Raw genomic sequence first — 14,764 nt, 5'->3', positions numbered from 1 at the left:
GCAAGCTGTGTGTTGTACCAAAGAAACCATCAGTATTGGGTGGAATCAAAGGGCACTTTACATCACATGGAGACCAGCAGAGGAGGTCCAAATCCTGTGCGTAATGGAAAGAATCGCTACAGCATCTGCAGCCTCAGAGTACCCCAAAGTGCACAATGAAAGAACTGGCCAATGTAAAGGATTCCAGCACTGCATAGTGTTGAAGAGGGGGGGGGGGGCTCTAAGGTGCACACATTTAGAGCCATAACGATGAGTTAGAAAGAGAAGCTGAGTAAGGAACTCAATAGAGGTTGGCTACTGTGCCCAGAGTATGCAAGGACAATGGAACAATGTAAATGGGTTTCCAGGTGCAGCAGAGATACCGAGTACTTAAAGCTAGCCAGGTATTTCACTCCTTAACACCTGTGCATGGCATGCCACCAGATCAGCACTGGCATGAGTCTTCCTCGCAGCACATGACTTCCTTTGTCACACCTTTGGCAGCATTTAGATAATGCTGCATGCCATTCGGTCTGGCCTCTGCAGCTGCAGTTTTTCAGAGACTCAGGCAGGTACTTCCACAATGACATCACCGTCACTGAGAGCTCAGAGGGTGCACATGATGCTAGGATGTATGAGGTCCTGAAGGGATTCAATACTCTACAGCTATGAAAAAAGCCAGATTAAGGTCAGCTGCATAAATAGCCTAGGCTATATGATATATGAGGGGGAATTGAGCCTAAGAAAAGGTTAGTAGACTTAATGCTCAGAGTACCTGCATCCAAGAACAAACAGCAATTAAGATGTATTTAGGGCTCATGGAGTATTAAACTGACTTTATTTCAAACTCTGAAGAGAGGTCAGCGAGAATGAGATTGTTATTGATTGATTGATATTTTATTTCTATCGCGCTCGTACACAAGTGGTTCAGAGCGAGACAAGGCAAGGGAGGGGAACAGGGGAGAATAAAACAGCGATCTTACTAGGCCCAGTGACATTGAGAACGCGCAAGTGCATGGGAGGGGGGGGGAGTGCATGGAAGGGGGAGAAGTGGAAAGTGCAAAGCAGAGGAGAAACAGATGCATAACAATAAATAAATAATAAAGGCAACAAACAGTGGTAATGCAGCCAGCAATTTGCAAGTGCTAGGTTTAAGACAGCAGACAGGGTAGGTCTGATGAGTGCAGGAAGAAAAAGGGGGGCTGTATGGGTACAGATACAGACCCCAGTGCAAGGGGTGGCCCGGAGGCAGTGCGGGAGGGTGGCAGGATGAGCAGGTACCTGGGCCCGAAGGACAGAGGGTGGCCAGGTGCACGGTGCCAAGAGAGAACAGATCAGCAGGGGAGAGGGGGAGCGAAGGCAGAAGAAAAGAGGAAGGTCTTGAGGTGCTTCCGGAACCGGAAATGGTTCTTCTCAAGTTTTAGAGTGGCAGGGAGGCTGTTCCAGAGGGAGGCCCTAGCCGAAGACAGAGATCTAGCCCTAGCTCGTTTCTTTGAAAAACGACTGACCCTGAGGGAGTTGGAGGTAGAGGAGCGAAGAGCTTGAGAGGGGAGGTATTTGCGGAGGGATAGCTGAAGGTATTTTGGACCCAGGCCCCAGAAAGCCTTGTGGACAATGCAGAGGGTTTTGAATTTAATCCTTGCATCCACTGGGAGCCAGTGGAGAGATTTCAGAGCTGGAGAGATACGATCCCAGGACTTGAGGCAAAGGACAAGTCTTGCAGTCCTGTTCTGGATTAGTTGCAGAGGGTAGAGAGTAGAGGCAGGTAGATTTAGAAAGAGGCTGTTACAATAGTCCAAGCTATTGAAAGAAAAGATAAACTATGAGAGGGTCAAAAGTTTTAAAAAGAAGTTTGAAGCAGTGTGGTCAGGGGTGACAGTTGCCCCTACATTATAGATGTGTGATGGCAAGGCAAAATCCCCGATTACTCTGGATGTGTCTGACCAGGCGCAGGTGGCATTAGTAACCCAGATTCATGAGAAAGGGCAAGACACCAACGCGCTTGCACCCAGGTCCTGTAGATGCTCAAAAGAGAGCTGTGCCACTACCGAAAAGGAATTTATTAGGCTGTTAAACATTTAAACAAATTATCCCGGGTATTATTTTAGTATCCCTTACTCTTCACAAGCCATTATTGGACATGCTTTCATGAACATACATGTGCAACAATTTCCCCAAAATATGTTGGCGGATGGTTGCGTTGGAGTACATCATCAGGGTGGAATATGTAGCAAGAGAACACAATGTGATGGCAGATTCACTGCCTGTCAATATTGACGCCGGAGCTAGAGGTGGTTTGTGGCACTACTCGCTTGTTACAAGACAACGTTTTGGCTGTGGTCAATTCCACACTCAAGAAGAGTCAATGCAAAGAGTCTAGTGAGATTGTTTGACAGAAAGAGGTTTGCAAAATAGAGTGTGGAACTAGCTGATGAAGATTGGGAAACTGTATGGGGTAGTCACATTGTACGACCAATCCTGCCGAGAAGTAAAATTGCAAGCTTAGCCCATGATGGTCATCTAGGCCAGAGTCTCACGCAAGTGATGGTGCAGGAACACTATTGGTGGCCAAACGCGCAAAATCAGACGGTACAGTAATCAAAAACGATGTCCCGAGTGAATGTAGTGTCAAGTCAAAGAAACATGTTACCCCTCTCCTGGCACCAGTAGTTGTGACTTAATATGTATGGACCAAATTGGCCTGGGCCACACTAGCTCCCTACGAGACATTACCTGATTGTTTTGGTGGATATAGCTCAAAAAGGAGTGAGCGGTAACGCATAACTCCTTTCCTCCTCATGAGAGGTAGGGTTTCCGTGGATGTGCACGGCTGAGGCTAGAGTTAGTTAAACAGGAGAGTAACCGTGAATATGAAGAACATGATGGACACATTAAAGAGAGTTAAGCTAAGTACAAGACGCGGTATGATCAGCACCATGCCACCAAGCCCATAGAATATAGCATGGACGATGTGGTTAAATCAAGACTTTGCTATTTGTTACCGAGGATTTGCCAGCGTGCAAGGCTCTAGTTACGGTGGTGGTTGTGTGCCCAGAGAGTGTAATTGTAGAAAGGGGTAAGCTCTGACAAAAAACATTTTGATAAAAGTTAAACATTAAAAAAAATGGGGTATGGTTTGTACAATTAAACCTTTCACAATTCGTACAACAAAAACATTATATAAAAAGAAAAATAGAAAAGGGAATTACAGTAACAACACAATATACACAATATAAAATATTTCCTATTGCTATCCATATGTATAAAAACAGTGTATATCAAAACTAAGATCCTCAAGAACAAACTGATCCAGTATGGAGAACATTAGTAAATCGACCCGTTTTCTATAGGTTGTATATATTCACGATGTGTACAACGTTAGCAGTACAGAATGTAAGTATTAAGGAATCCAATGTCCAAGTTTCAATGGCTAAAAGAAAAAAAGAAAACGAATATCATGTCACTACTTGCAGAATTAGCTAACTCCCCACCTTAAGAATTGTAGTAAGGATTAAGTGGCACTATCAGGAAAGAGGCTTTGAAGCACAGAGATATTATCACCTCACATCATCCTGGCCCATTGGGTCCACAAAAGGTGTGTACACAAAAACCAGCAAAGTGTCTCTCAATTCAGTCGTCTTCGAAAAATAGATAACAAGGTGTTTTAGTATTTCGATTGCAAAGCTGTCCTTGCACCAGCAACAAGTTCTTTGCTCTCTAGGAATACCCATTCTGGGTCCCACACACTCTGGCGTGGGCAATCGATTGAGTTTAAACCTCACGTAGCAATTTCTCTTTTTGTGACAGGGTGAAAAATATGTGTTTTTTGATAGGTTCGCTCCCTCCTTCGGTAAATTAGTGCATATTCCCTGTACAAGGAAAAACATTGAAGTTTATCGATAGTTTGTCACCAATCTCTATCATAAAATTTGATTTTAACTTTGTTAGGACTTTCGATCAGTTCTTGTACATCAGTACCCATCTCTTCCAGGACCTTATCTAATGGGCCTACAGAGTTGTTTAATGAATCAAGTTGGTTTAGCTTTAAATTTAGATTCATGAACTGTATTATAATCTTTGGTTTTGAGCCATTGACCGAAAGATTATTGTAGATTGCATTAAATGAAAATGTGGATACTTTCCTTTGGCGGTCAGTAGGAGTTGAATCAAACAAGAGAAGATCATCAGCAAAAGCAAGCCAAGGAATTTGCAAAACAGACAATTTGACCAGGATTACATTGCTAAATGACGATAAAAGGTCTATGTCCGATAGATACAAATTACATAATAATGGAGCAAGGACACCGCCCTGCCTTAGTCCCATACAAGTCTGAAAAGTTAACAATTGGAGCACCAGTGTACAGGTAAAAAAGGGAAAAAGACGGCTAATGAAAGACATGTGGTGATGGGGAGGACTTTCAGGGAGAAAATGAAGGAATGCTCAAAAGATTTTTAAATGTAGCATCTCCACTGTTTTCTCCTCCCCCCTTTCAGACATACATTTTGTACCACTTGGCAATATCAGTTGTACTGGAAAATAATGATATGATTTTGAGGTCTTACTTTAATAATTGCATGGGGGAGGCAGTGGCAGCTCACCAATATGGGCGGGGGAGCCCTGCCTCCTCGCCTGAGTGGCAGGCATCACAGTCCACCCGCGTGCTTTATTTGCACAGGGGACTGTGCTGGCTGCCTCTGAGGAGGGCCATGTCCTCCCGTTGTGCATTTTATTTTTGTATGTGGAGTCCTTTGGACCCTACAATAAAGTAGTGTGCAATAATGAGAGGCCGCAGGGGTGTCGGAAGTCTAGCCCCACCATGTCTCATTATTGCGCAAACCACAAACGTACTCTGACTGACAGGGGAGGGCTCCTCCTGCTGAGAGGAGAGGCGGGCCATCTGGAAATATGTGTGTATGTATGTACGTATGTATGTGCGCTTGTATGTTGGTGCATATGAGTGCATGCAAGGAGTTGTTTGAATGCTATATGCCCAGGTGAGTGAGTTTTGTGTGAGTGTGTGTGAAGGAGCAGTAGGACTGCTAAATGTAGGGTTGGGGGTGCTGGGGGCATGACTTATTTTGCTTTACCTTTGATGCACAGTAAAGATAATGTGTTGTGCATAAAGTATAAAGCAAACATAAGTGTTATTACAGGACTGGACTGGCCTACATTAGTAATGCCAGTCTGCATTTACTTTCTCAATGTTGCCACTGGAATTCTTATTTGGCATCAAGGGTAAAGCAGAAAAGATGGGTGTTATTATGTGATTAGACTGGGCTACATTAGTAATGCCAGTCTACATTTACTTTCCTATCTTTGCATGGCATGTATTACTTGGCATCATGGGTAAAGCAAACAAAAGAATTATTATCATTAGTTATTAGCATATTTATTGAGTGAGGACCTAGGTTTGGGAAGCAACAGAGAGCTTTCAAATCCTAGGGGGAAGGACACAGTGAGGGAAACAGAGGTACATGTGAGCGGGGAGCCAACAATGGGGAGAGAGAGGGCAGTCAATTTGGCAGGAAGGCATCTGTAAGCAATAAGGGGAGCAAACAATGGGGAGCAGATCACCTGGTCTAAAGTAGGGTGGGGAGTGGAGGGTGTGTTGACCTATGTGTTAGGGAGGTGCCATTCCTTGAAGAGGAGGGTCATGGGCTTTTTCCTGAAATGTAGTAACAAGGGGGTGAGTCTGGTTTTGAGTGGGGGTAAGTTCTAGAGTCTTGGAACATAGAGAGAGAAGACCAGTCTTCTGGTTCTTTCATTCCTGCACCACTGGAGTTCAAGTCTGCACATGTCCTTACTTCTGATGGTTCATAGACCTCTGGAGATGTTGATTTTCTCCGTGAGGACTTCAGGGTTACACCCTTGTAGATGATGCAGACAGAATTGTAAGATGACAAGTTCTTGCAGCGGTTGCCAGTGCAGTTCAATGAAGGTTGGGGGTGATGCCGTCGAATTTGCAAAGTCCTTTGATAAGTCATGCTGCAGCATGCAGGGCACATCTCAGGGCTGCCCGGGTAGTCACCAGAAGGCCTTTAAAAAGGGCATTGCCAACATCCTTGTGGGAGAGGACCAAGTCTTGGACAGCAGATCTGAATTTGTTTTCTGCTTTCTGCGATGAAGAACTTGATTTTACAAGAAGTGTTATTATGTGGCATCATGGATCGAGCAAACATGATGAATGGTATTACATTTTTTTTTGTTGCATTTTTAAAGTGCTCACGCAGCCCACGGGTATCGAGGTGCTGTTACAGGAATTGTTTGTTTTTAAGTTGCGTAATTGTTTTTTGTCTTAGTTGCGTATTTATAACGCGCTTAAACACCCAGAGGTTTCTAAGCACGGACCCGGGGATCGAACCTGTGTTGCTTCGTGTCGTCTTGCTTCCAAGGCGCGCACGTTGCCGCTGAGCTATCCTCCCTGGACATTGCTACAGTGGCCTACATTAGTAGTGGCAGTTTGCATCTACTTTTTTCAGAGGCATGGTATTTTATTACTTGACATCAAAAGTACAGCAAACATGATAAGTGTTATTACGAGACTAGACTGGCCTACATTAGCAGTGCCAGTCTGCATTAACTTTCTTAATGTGGCATGGCGTTTTTTACTGAGCATCAAAGGTAAAGCAAACATGATGAGTGTTTTTATATGGCTAAGCTGGCCTACATTGTTCGCTCCAGTGTACCATATAAATTCTTAATGTGTCATGGCATTTTTGAATTTCACATTAAGGGTAAAAGCAAACGTAAGTGTGATTACGTGGTACTCTGGGCCTTCATTGGTATAGCCAGTCTGGATGTTGTTTTTTTGTGCGACATGGCATTTTATACTGGCTGGGAGTTAGTATGCAGTAAAACTGGCATACATTGGTGAAACCTTCATGGACATGTATGGGCACAGCCAGTATACAAATGTTTTTTATACTCGCATCTGCTGGGGGCAAAGGTATCATGAAAATGTGTTGGGAAAAGCTCCTGTGCACTGTTGGTGACTTGTATCTATTGGGTTTTTTCAAATGCTACCATACAAATCCGATTGCAAACTGTGTTGATTTCCACCCAGGTTTTAACAGACCATGCTGTAAAATGCACCATTTGACCCCTTATTTTAAAAATGGATATGGAGGAGCACCTCCCCACCCCCATTATCCCTAGGTTTGTTTGGGCTCCTTCGCTGTGTTTGGTCACTCCTGCATTTTCGGCACAAACATTTAAGCCCCTTGAGTTGAAACATTCACCAGCCGACACTGGGGGTTATGCGGAATCGTGTTTGCACTCGCATTCCGTGCCAGCTTCTTTTGTAGGTTCCATTTTCAATATGTTCTTGTGTCCTCGCCTTCTGGTACTAGTTGAAGCCTTTGTTTAGTCTTCTGGTGCCTATATTACAGTTACTTAGCCCAACCCAGGAGTGCCCATTTTCTCAATCTCTGCAGCAAGCACTCAACCAGCTGAGCAATCTCTCTGGGTTTTAAACGGGTGGTCTTGACGGTAGAAACAGATCTCTATAGCTGGCGCAATAACCCACTAAGCTATTTTACGAAAAAATATCTCTCATAAGAACAGACTGAATTAGGCAAAATAGGCTGAAATGGTGTCTAGCAAAGGACACATTCTGAACGGAAGCAAGGCGTCTAATTGGAAGCTTGCTACAAGAACATATATGAAGTAGAGTTATTTATGCAACCTGAAGATTCGACTCCATACTTCATCCTTTGTGGTCAATAAAACCAAAAGCGCCGAGTTTGTAGCGCTGGAGATAATTTTTTTAAAAAAGGTCGTTCGCAGCACCTCAAAGCAGCAATCCTGTAATAACAGGCGCTTTAACAAATATATATGTATATTACTTGAATGAAATGGCCAGTGCTCTAAAGTCTAGCTCCTCTCCCGAGAACTCAGACAGACTTGAGTCCTGCCTGGTGGAGAGGCGGGGGGCGCGCAGAACCTGGCAGGCAGCGGCGGGTGTCTGGTTGCAGCCAGAGAGACAGAGCAGATATATATACAGGCTGCCTCGCCATGAGGGGCGCAGAGCAGAGCCGAACCGAGAGGACGGCGCCTTGCTGCGGGAGGAACCATGCAGGTAGGACGCAGCGCTTTAACAACTTCGGATCCTTTGCGAGGCAAATTCGTCTAACTCTGAAAGCACAGCTAGGTCCCTTCTGTGTGGGTGGTATTGTGTACACCGTGGGTGGAGGAAAGGCTGACTGGGCAGCGAGTCTGCAAGCAACAAACTCGTCTTTGCTGCAGTGGTCAAAGTGTACAGACACAAAGACCTGGAACTATGCTGCCCTCTGACCACCCCCCCCCCCCTCCGCCCACAAAGATCCCTCCTAGCAATACAATCATACAATACAAGGTACTTTATTGGCATGCCAAGGTACACACATATTGCCAAAGTAAATTCATGGTATATATACATGTTACATTCTCTTCAGTGGTGATCGTTTGGTAGTCAGCTGTTTTCTAAATGTCCACATTGCCTTATGCACGCTGTCTTCTCTGGCAGCATACACACATGTGGCTGTTTTCGCTGCTAATTCTGGCATTTGTCCAGTGGTGAAGCAGAGCTCTTTTTGTCCAGTATTAATCGCAAAGACTTCCCTATGGTTGCAGAATGCAGGCCAGTACGTGCCAGGGATGCCTTTGTGTGCAGGGCAGTGCAGGGGAAAGTGGCCCTCGTGTTCTACTTCTCCCGAGTCCCATTCTTGACAGATTCTTTCGTCTTGTTTGAGATCTATCGGCCTCTCTCTAGTTCCAGCGTGTGGTCACTCCGTTTGTATTTGGTGGGTGCTTTGGGATGTATTCACCGCCATGAGGTGATCTGCAAGTCTATTGTTTTGCCCGAAGGACCTGTAGCATTCGGCCTTGTTCTGCTGCCCTAGTTCTGCTCCTCGGTGCATGGTTTATTTCTTATTTAAAGTCTGTTCTAAGTGCATAGCCAGATTCTCCTTCTGTCTTCCGTTTCCTTTGCTTTCAAGCTGTAGGGCACTGCCGCCGAAGGGGCACAGCTCTTGGTCAGGGGATTGCTGAAAGGGTTTTACTTTGTGGTCTTGCGGTGGGAGTTTGGTGCAGTGCTCTTGATATGGGTCTAGATTGTAAACATGCGCGTTTGGATGTTGAGCAGCAGATTCTGCGCTGCACCCATGGTTCGGCAGTTTCTATGCTCACGAAACGCCTGTTTGTAGTGCTGGACGTGCAGAATTTCTATTGCCGATTTGTCCCCTTTTGTATAGTCTTTTTTAGTGTTAGGCCCCACACCTCACGCCTGTAAAACACCGTAGGGGCGATGGTGCTGTCGAAAAGTGTTAGCGTTAATGTACTGTTGGGTTATCTGCTCCTGGATGGCCTAGAATGCAGCACAGAGGACGTATTCATGAGTTTTTTTTTTATTGCTGGTTAACAACTTCCAAGGCACTTCTACCGAGACCAGGCAAGTGTTGTCTGTAACATGCCCAACTCATGTTGTGTCATTAAGGAATACCTCGAACTGGGTGAGGCCGTTCTTTGCTGTATTCTGGAATACCATGACTTTGGTCTTTTTTTAGGTTCACCTCTTGGGTCCATTTCTTGTAGTAATCTTCACGGAGGTTACGATTCTATTGGAGTCCTTCCTTGGCAGGTGGCTGTACGACCAGGTCACCTGTATATATCAGGCATTTTATTTCTGGGCCATTCCGTTGTAGATCCCAGTAGCAAGATCATGGATATAGAGAGAGGGCTGATCTGAGGTTCTACTATTGACTTACTCCTGGCTCCTTTTTAAAGCACCCAGTTTGCAGGTTCAAGATGATTTGGCTTATGAGGACTACAAAATAGTTTGCTACTGTTGCTGTCTACACAGATTCCCTTGTAGTTAGTTGGGTCTAGGGTGTCACCATCTTCATAGGTAGGAGTGATAAGCCCTTCAGACCAGGTGTCTGGGAAGTGCCCCGATTGAAGAATGATGTTGAATATTTTCACTAGCGCTTTTTGAATTTGGTATGAGCTATGCTTCAGCATCTCATTTTGGGCCATAGGGTTTCTATGCCTTCTTTTCATTCCACCATTATTACAGTTCTGTCTATGTGTTTTATTTTTTTAAACTTCTTTATTTCATTTTGAAGAGATGGGCAGGAGACAACATAATAGCAAATTAAACAGGTTACAGCTTCACACCATGAGACGGCATGACTTATACAAATGATATAAACATAGTTTGACTATGTGTCCTAGACTGTACGTTACAAATGAACAAGGCTACCATAAGGACACCGAACACACTTTACAATACCGCTAGATGTCTGTATTGCCTCTGTCTATAGCCCCTCTGGTTGTCTATGAGGTTTTACTGGTCTTTAAGCATTTCCTCCCAGCAGAGGCGCTGCTAGGGGGGAGCTGAGGGGGCTATAGACCTGGGTCTTTTCTTTGTAGCCCCGGATAGAAGCTCAGGGGCTACAACCAAAAGGCTAGGTAGCCCAGAGTCCCGCCAGTCTCACATTAGCATAGCCCCAGATCTTTTCCAGACATAGCAACACCCCTGCCTTTCAGAGCTTCAGTTTCCTCGGGACATTTTACAGCCCTCTGTGAGGTATTCAGCTGGAATGTGTTGTATAGGTTTCTAAAGTAGTCCGTTCATATTTGACTACTATTAATAGCTACATCTTGTATCTCATGTGTTTTAATTCCCAGAAGTGGTTGCGGTCTATTGCAGCATCTGTTTGAGCCAGTTTGCATTTCACATATTCCCTTTTTTTTGTTCCTTATATTCCCTGAGCCTGCAAAAATATTTTGAAGCGAAACTCAGGGTTCACTCGGTCCTTCTGTCGTAGGTTAGACATGTTTCAGTTCTTTGCGGTTCTATTCAAACCATGTATCCAGTTGGGCATTGTGTTACACTTATTTCTGGGGGGTTTTGTAACTAGCAAGTCTGTTGCTGCCCTGATGAGTTTCATTTACACCTCTGGGAGTTTGGTTTGTGAGGTCTGGGGTCTGGTTACAGGTTTCTTAGAGAAAGGTCCAGGAGCTCAACGGAACCGCCCAAGCAGCATTTAGGGCCCAACAGGAGCCACTGTCCCCACAAGACAGTCAAGCATCACGTACCAGGACCCCGAAGGGGGCTGCAGACCGCTTCCAATAGTCTTGATAAAGACCCACGGGTCAAAACACGTGTCGGCTGACCAGGGGACAATATTGCCCCATATGTACTAGATGCATATCAACTGTATGAAGAATTAACCCATCACTAGCACAAATAAAGCAAAAATTGTATCCCAATAACCACTGTATTAGAAGCTTTCTTGGAACCAATTAAGCAAGATAGCCAGGAGAACACTCTCCTTTCCTGGTCATGTTTCTAAGTTCAATCAACTGGAGAGCAGAGATTGATTTGTCTTTACTCTTTCCAGCAAAATGTGGGGGTGGAGATTGCAAAGTTGCTTTGGAGGGGCTGTTCTCATTTAATACTAAAATGTGGAAGCCAGTCTACCGAGAATGAACACTATGAAAATAACCTGTCCTATGGGAGCTTTCCCACTCAAGAGAATCTTCAACCATGTTTTAGATGACTGTACCTTTCACAGAGGAGAAATAACCATTTGCATATAAGTCTGGCTCCATCTACCAGGGCAGTTCAGCACCGAAATCCTAGCCAATTTTCCACTGAACAAGAGTACTAACAGCAAGCCTAGACAGGTGTTTCAGCCTGGTTGGGCCTCATCAGTGCCTCTCTAAGCACAGGGAGCAAACAGGCCAGGTCTGGATTGCTCTCAGTAACGTAGGGTGAAACTCAAAGTCTTTCAAAAAATACAAACATTATGAAGCCCCTCTAATGAGACTGAACACTGTTAAAATAACCATGTTCTATGTTCTCAATTCATTTTTCATGACTGTTTATATGTATAAAACAAGTTGGAAGGGGACTGAGAGTGGGCATTGAACTTTCACAATTAAGCCATTGATGTTGGAGGGTGCTAAATCTAAAACGGCCATTTATTTATATACAAGAGTCAGAATGCTCTTTTGATCACGAAAAAACGTACAATATATAAGAAATGAGATTTGACAGGAAGCAGTGAGCTTCTAACAATGGGGTGAGTTTGAGCAGCATTTTGACCAGGATATGGAGGGGAGCAAATGTAACAGTCACCGGGGACAATACATAAGTAGGCATACATAGATTAAGGACAATGAACATTGGACATTTTGAAGTGCAGGTAGGCGGTACGGACAGCTGTGCTTGGGATGTCACCATGATGGGTGAAGGGCTGAAGTGGAGGCTGTGGAAGTGACAGAAAGAGGAAGGTTAGAGGCAAGGGAACAATGTTAGCTAATAAGCAGTTCAGGGGTAGATTAAGAGGGTAACTTGGAGGCAAGGAGGTAGGTTTTAGTTTGGTTTTGAATAAATCTGTGTGGACTGTTTCTCGGATTTCCGGTGAAGAGAATTCCATGCAAGTGGAGCAAGAAGAGAGAAGGAGCGGAAACAAACGGAAGCACAGGGAGTGCGAGGAGCCACAAAGTTGGTTGAGGAGGCAGAACAGAGATGACGGGAAGGCTTGTAGAGTTGGATAGGGGAGGATAGATGCGGTGGTGCCTTACTGTGGATAGATTTGGGAAACAGGAGAAATTTAAATCTCGCCCTGTTTTGCATCGTCAGCCATCCAGCATGGTGACCGTGCAAGGAAGTGGGTGTGAAGTGAGCTAGTTCAAAGAGAGTCCTGGTAGCGAAGTTAATGATCTTGTCGAGAGGACAGAAATCATAGTTGGGGAGACCAAAGAGGATGCTGGGACAGTAGTCCAGTTTAGAGAAGACAAGAGTGGTTAAGAGAATTTTGATAGAGAAATCAGAGGAGAGTTAAGGAAAATAGAACAAGATTTGGGTGTTGTCCACGAAGAGTTGATATGCGAACCCAAAGGAGGCGATTAGTGCCCCAAGAGCAGAGGTGTAGAGTGTAAACAGGAGCGGGCCAAAGACAGAACCTTGTGGAACACCAACAGTTAGAGGAGTTGAGAGGTGTTGTTGCTACAGGAGACATAGAATTTGTGAGGTGCAAGGTAGGATTCAATTCAGGCAGGGGCTCAATTGCAAATCCCAGGGAGAAAGAGAGTATTAAGGAAATCAGAGTGATCAACAGTGTCAAAGGCAGCAGACAGGCCAAGGAGAATTAGGATAGAGAATAAGTTGGAGTGCTTAGCAGAGGCGATGAAGTTGGATACATTCATGAGAGCAGTTTCTGTAGAGTGACAGGCACGGAAACCTGCTTGTGGGGGGGTCTCAAAGGTTGTGGATGTCTATGAAATGTGTAAGACAGTTGAACACAACCCTTTCGAGCACTTTAGACTAGTGTGGAAGAAGAGACACAATGCAAAAGTTAGCCGGTAGGTCCGGGACAGCCCCTTGCTTTTTTAGGAGAGGGATGACCGTGGCTGTTTGGAAAACAGAGGGTAAGCAAGCAAAGTTGAAGGACAGGTTGAAGAGTTCAGCTAGGTGAGAGGCTACTAAATGGGCAACAGGGTTGACCAGCTGAGGAGCAAGAGGCTCTGATGGGTCACAAGAGGGGTTAGGCTTCATCAATAGAGACAGCACTTCATCAGTATTAGTGTGACTAAAGTGGCAGACAGAGGCAGAGGATGATGGTAGAGTAGGCAGAGTGTCAAAATGTAGGAGGAGGGAGTGTGAGGAAGGTCAGGAGAGTCTCTGATTTTGGAAATGTTTTCAGGTAAGTATTCAGCTAGGTCATTAGCTGTGAGAGTGGAGTTGATAGTCATAGATTTAGGAGGGGTGAGGAGTGAGTTTAGGGTACCCCCTGTAGCCAGCAAGGATGGTTGGAGTGAGAGTCAATGAGGGTTAGGCAGAATTCCCTTCTCGCTCTATCAAGAGTAGACTTGAGAGAATTCAGGGCAGAGATGTAGAGTTGCAGGCCCTCATGTGAGTGGGTACACTTCCATTTGACCGAGTGAGCGTATGAAGGGGGTGCCCCCTGGCTGAGGATGCTGAGACTATGGGGTGAAAGTAAGCTGTTGGAAGTGAGAGGAGAATGAGTCATATAATAGGGATTGGAAGCTGGAGAAGGCAGTGCTGGTGGAAGAGGCCCAGGTGTGAAGGAGGAGAGTGAGTAATGCTGGTCAGAGACATAGCGGGGAAAGGCAGAAGGTTTACATTTCCTTTTAGTTATAGGTGAAGCAAGTGGTGAGGAAAGGTCGAAGAGTGGAAAGGAGATGGTGGTGGAAACAAATGAGTGATCAGATATGGATGGTGTGACAGTGGTACTAGTGGCTGGAGATGAATAAGAGATCGAAAGAGTTACCCCCTATGTGGGTAGGTAGGTTATGGATAGAGTGGAGAACATGGTTGGTTGGCTAGGGAAGGTTAAAGTTGCCTAAGAGACTGAGGTGATGTTTAGTAGAAAGAGAAGGAGTTGCCCAAGGTCATCATAAAATGCTCCAGTTGGACCAGGAGGGCGATAACTGATGATGATGTGAACCGAGTAAGGCAGAGCAATAGTAGAGATATTAGCGTAATCGATTACACTGCTGCTGTGAGTTGAATTCAAGTAAACTATCCAAAGGTATCGCCTCTTATCCTCCCGTTCAAGATTTTCAGATGTGTGCTCTTGCACAAGTTACTGCTCTCACCCTCCCCTTGTTGGTGCTCTCTCTCTCTCTCTCTCTCTCTCTCTCTCTCTCTCTCTCTCTCTCTCTCTCTCTCTGTCTATCTCCAAATACAAATTCCCTGCCTGGCATCCTGCATCTCTTTCACTCAAACCCGCAACACTGTGTTATACAACAGTACAGTCAAAACTGAAAGAAACA

The 14,764-nt window shown here is 44.9% G+C and overlaps 2 protein-coding genes across 4 annotated transcripts in view; one reads left to right on the top strand and one right to left on the bottom strand.

Annotated features, from left to right (window-relative positions):
- The window catches only part of LOC138580906 (uncharacterized), a 191,720-nt gene that overhangs the window by 18,353 nt on the left and 158,603 nt on the right, over nt 1-14,764 (bottom strand). The gene's annotated exons all lie outside the window — the stretch shown is intronic.
- The window catches only part of LOC138580907 (microfibril-associated glycoprotein 4-like), a 427,453-nt gene continuing 420,623 nt past the window's right edge, over nt 7,935-14,764 (top strand). For all 3 annotated transcript variants that reach the window (XM_069651832.1, XM_069651831.1, XM_069651830.1), the window contains exon 1: nt 7,935-8,057. In XM_069651832.1, the coding sequence (XP_069507933.1) occupies nt 8,052-8,057 (6 nt within the window). In that variant the 5' untranslated portion in view covers nt 7,935-8,051. The remainder of the gene's footprint in view (nt 8,058-14,764) is intronic.

Source organism: Ambystoma mexicanum, chromosome 3p (genome assembly GCF_040938575.1).
Source record: "Ambystoma mexicanum isolate Mex_15411 chromosome 3p, UKY_AmexF1_1, whole genome shotgun sequence".
Taxonomy (NCBI): Eukaryota; Metazoa; Chordata; class Amphibia; order Caudata; family Ambystomatidae; genus Ambystoma; species Ambystoma mexicanum.
Note: the sequence above shows the minus strand (reverse complement) of the source record. Positions and strands in the feature narration are given on the sequence as shown.